Source organism: Elephantulus edwardii, unplaced genomic scaffold (genome assembly GCF_000299155.1).
Source record: "Elephantulus edwardii isolate Elephantulus edwardi_28Jun2011 unplaced genomic scaffold, EleEdw1.0 scaffold00165, whole genome shotgun sequence".
NCBI classification, from domain to species: Eukaryota; Metazoa; Chordata; class Mammalia; order Macroscelidea; family Macroscelididae; genus Elephantulus; species Elephantulus edwardii.
In genome coordinates this window covers 4,659,096-4,663,634 of record NW_006399915.1, presented here as the reverse complement: position 1 = coordinate 4,663,634, position 4,539 = coordinate 4,659,096, and the positions used below count along the sequence as shown (strand labels likewise).

Below are 4,539 nucleotides of genomic sequence, written 5' to 3'. Positions count from 1 at the left end.
AAGGGTCCATGGTGCTGAGTTGGTTTTTTAACTTTTTTTTTTTTTGTTTTTCCTCCTTAAGTTTTCAAATTTTCCACCTGACTTTTAGGAGCAGGAGTTACTTCATGGTGATTTTCCAGCAGGCTTTTCTGAGGTAGATAAAATACCGGTGATAAGTAGTCTGAAGAATGCAGGAAGGTAGCAAAAGCCTGTGTGGGTGAGATTAGCTTCCAAAAATTTCAATCTTGAAAGCTGAGCTTGTCATGTATGATGTTCCAGGAAAGAGGGGCATGGCGAAAGCCTGCACATCAGTTAGACAGAGGGTGTTTAGAATTTAGTAAGTGGGAAATAGGTTAATCTGGCTAACAAAGAATAGGGCTGTGGGAACAATGAAAGAAAAAGGGAAAAACCTTTGTTAGCAGGCAGGCCATGGAGAGGAGGCAGATAATAGAAGGAAATACCTGTTCTTCAAGGAACTCGGAGATCAGGAAGGAGCAAACATGACAATGTCACAAGGGTTAAAAGCAACCAACACACTAAAAGTTTAAACTGCTTTTTTTCTCTGTCTTCCGGATAAAGAGAAAATGCTGCCTCCTTTCTCGGTCATTCTTTGTACACAGGTATTTTAATTGTATTAAGCACGACAGGAAAAGCCAAATCCCAGAGAAACAATTAATGAAATTAATTCTGAACTCATTTTTCTGCCTGTTTGAATTACAGATGAACAGACTGGTCGGCCCGAGACTCAGGGAGGTTAACGCTGCCAGCTGAGGCTTTTCTGTCTAGGACAATACAGCCATCATCACTGGTATACAGCACTGGATGGTGTACTTCTACGTGAGCACGCTATTGTGGGCCATTGAATGTTAGTAGTTACACACCACCACTACAGGAACACGCAGAGCTAAAGGCAAGTTCCCACTGCAGTTGGGGTGGGGAACCTGGACAGAGGTTAAGAACTTCACTGATTCCTAGCTACTCATCAAGACGTACAGGACGCAGATGGGAGTTGTTTCACATGAACGAGAAGAAAATAAGAACTACCAGCCTCAGTTTCTCTCCCCAATCTCAGAGCAAATATTTGTTAGAATATCCATTTGGAAAAGAGGAAAATCACACATAATGCTCTCTGGGGTTGATGTAGACTCTCTCAGGGCTGTTGTTTGGATGACGTCTGCTAGGGCTCCAGTCCCGATAGCACATCTGATTGTAAAGAGGGTACGTCTGCTGAGTTCCATCTTCTGCCACAGGTTTCGCATCTTCATAATCACATCTCCTGCTATTTAGGCCATTCTGAAAATTCAAACATTGCTTACATTAGCAGTGCAGCTGTCTGCATTTTTCCCCCCCTTGCCCTTTGGCGAAAAAAAGCAAAGGTGTCACTCATTACCGCGTGCATCCCTGACTCATTCTCTCCTGAGCCACTTAAGGGGAAGTTCAACAAGTCACCATTTCTCTGGTCACTTGTTGCTTACAATATGCTCACAAGAGCAGCAGCCCCAAAATACAAAATCGTGACTGATGGTGACCAGAATGAGTTTCAGGTTTTGGAATTCGGAGTTAAAACCAGTTAATGCAAACTGGAGAAGAACAAGACCATGAATTGCAGGAATCCCTCAGTGAGGCTCATGCTGAGAATGTACGTATGAGAGAATACAGAGAATTAAATCAAAAGAAAAGCCCAGAATTCAGGCCAGGGGAACTAGGGAAAGAGCACAGTGAAATGGCCTTGTCTTTGATCCTGTCTCCCTCATTGCCTTCAAGTGGGAACTAGTCAACAGCTGATCTTTCCGTAGAGTTTCAGAACCTGCAAATTTCGTAAGAGGGGAGACTGCTCATCTTTCTCCTGTGGAGCAGCTGGTGGATTTGAACTGCCTGCCTTTGGGTTGGCAGTGCAACTCCTTGCCCACTAGGTCACCAGAACTCACGTTAAACTGTTACAAAATCAAGAATAAGAAGCATGGTCAAAAGTACCCTTTTGTCCTGACCTTTTTCCTTTTTCATTTGAATGAAGGTTGACAAATCATGTATGTTTTTTATGCAATCATTCATAAACATTTTGTTTTATAACGTTAATTATCATTGACTAATATAAGCAATTAATTACAATCTATTATCAACTTCTTATTGTACATTGCCATTTCCTTCATCTTGATCTTTTGCTTTGCTTAATTTTACTGCGGGTCACAGGTGACACTGACTGGAACATGAATTCCTCTACAGTGTCTGTGGTTCAGACCCCTCGACCTGGCAATTGGTTTCATTTCATTACTTAAGAGGTAGAAGGAATTCTGGTGGCAAAGTGCTTAGAGAGCTGCACTGCTAAACCACAGACTGTGACTTTTTCCCATTTGGAATCGACTGCTCTGAGGAAGAACAATGGGCAATCTCTTCCCACGGGGTTTTTAGCCTCTATTAGAGGTCAAATTTATTAGAAAATTTATTAGAGGTGTAGCGATGAATAGGTTCTGACTCAAAGGGTAATGAGTTTGAGTCTGGCTTTTAAAGAGGGACAGACAGGTCCACAGTCGTTACCAAATCATACCACAGACATTCAAAAATGAGGAGTGTAGAGAAAAGAGCTATTGTCCAAATAAAGTATTTTAATGAGCATGCTAGCCACCATCCCAACCTGAGCTGGCACACCTACCACAGTCCTGGGTCCTGTTACTTACAGAGTGCTGGAGGCTGCTGACTTCTCTTTCTTTGAATGGCGACTGCAAGAGTGAATGGTCAGTCTGGAAGAGGAGACACAAAAAGACTTGTGCTTTAAAACACTAAACACACAGCAGAATGTATACACCAATATCACCGGGAATCTTATTTTCAAAAGAAAACGTCATGTCTTGTTCAACTAAGCAAAGTGTTCCACATGAGGATGAGGAAAAAGGCAATTACATTTCTTGGGAGTTCCCCTCCCTCTCTTGGCTCCAGATTTATTTTGAAAGGAAGGAAATACAGAGAGCATCTGCTACAAAGATCTCAAGCCAACTTGTTTATATCTTACTCAAGGGCGGGCTCCGCACAGAGGGGCTCTTTCATTTTCTCAAAGGAAGAGTTTGATATTTTGAATAGGTTTGGGGAGGTGATGACATGTTATTTTTCATCTCTCTTTATTTTCTTTCTGCCTGCTACTTCCCCATCCTCCACCTCCTTAATCATAAGGGGAATCATCCTTTCCAAACCTTATCCTAATTAGAATCCTCAGCTCTCTTCTGGTTTACAAATATACATGACTGAGTCAATCTGGGCAAATAATTTTAAAAAGCTAATCTATATGAAAGAAAATATCTTCCATTGTCCAACCCATGATCTGACAGCTTGTATCTTAAGCTTTCTTGGCTTCTGTGATTCCAAACACGTCAACTGCTGACATTTTTTTTTCTTTTGACCAGTGTCTCTTAAGTTTAGTTGTACTGTCTCCAAGGGAAGGTGACGTGTCCTTTAGAACTCCTGTGTAGATTATGTTTTCCTTTCTGGCCCGACGGCCGGTTTTTCTGTGTACCTGAAAGATGCCTCTTCTCTATTATCCAAGGTGACCTTCCCCAGTGCGCAGCTTCCCGGCTTCCCCTCCACCCAGGAAGGGACTTGGCAGATGTGAAGGGTTATCCTGGTGGTGGGTGGAGCTGGGAAGTAAGTGGGTCAAGGCACTGGGTTAGGGGTGGGGTCAACACTGTAACTAATGCTTAACTCCACAATAAGGGATTTATCTTTCACTGCTCCACAAATTGCTTGTCTCTCAGATACTCCTCTAAATCTGAACATCCAGATTAAGACAGACTAGGAAGAATGATTGGCCACCCATTTCTGAAATAGCAGGCCTCTGAAAACCCTATGCACAAGAGAACACACGCAGACTAACAGAAATGGCAACCTAGGTAGAACTATCAAGTATGGAAATACAAAGGAGGAGGAACAGTTGTAAGCAGACACTAGTGACTGGAACATGGAATGTGAGAGCCATGAATGTAGGAAAATTAGAAATTGTTAAGAAAGAAATGGAACGCATAGATATTGACATATTAGGCATTGGAGAGATGAGATGGACTGGCATGGGGCATTTTGAGTCAGATTACCATATGATATATTACTCTGGAGATGAAAAGACAAGGAAAAATGGGGTTGCCTTCATAGTAAAAAAAGTTATTTCTGGATCCATTTTTAAGTACAACATCGTGAGTGACAGGATTATATCCATACACTTACAAGGAAGTCCAGTGAATACCACTATCATTCAGATAGATGCATCAACAACCAGAGCCAAAGAAGAAGAAATAGATGATTTCTACCAACTTTTACATTCGGAGATAGATTGAACATGCAATCAAGATGCATTGCTAATAATGGGTGACTGGAATGCAAAAGTTGGGAACAGAGAAGAAGAATCAGTAGTCGGAAAACATGGGCTTGGTGACAGGAATGAAGCTGGAAATAGAATGACTGAATTTTGTACAATGACTTTTTCATTGCAAATACATTGTATAAGAGACACAAACGCAGGTTATACACATGGACTTCACCTGATGGTATGCATAGGAATCAGATCGACTACATCTGTGG

At 41.7% G+C, this 4,539-nt stretch overlaps 1 protein-coding gene across 1 annotated transcript in view; it reads right to left on the bottom strand.

Annotated features, from left to right (window-relative positions):
- Positions 1-1,092: 1,092 nt before the first annotated feature.
- PVRL3 (poliovirus receptor-related 3) overlaps positions 1,093-4,539 on the bottom strand; it is a 183,787-nt gene continuing 180,340 nt past the window's right edge. Inside the window, exons 8-9 of the mRNA XM_006895336.1 lie at positions 2,655-2,717; positions 1,093-1,272 (exon numbers count right to left, since the gene is read on the bottom strand). Of these exons, the coding sequence (XP_006895398.1) occupies positions 1,093-1,272; positions 2,655-2,717 (243 nt within the window). The remainder of the gene's footprint in view (positions 1,273-2,654; positions 2,718-4,539) is intronic.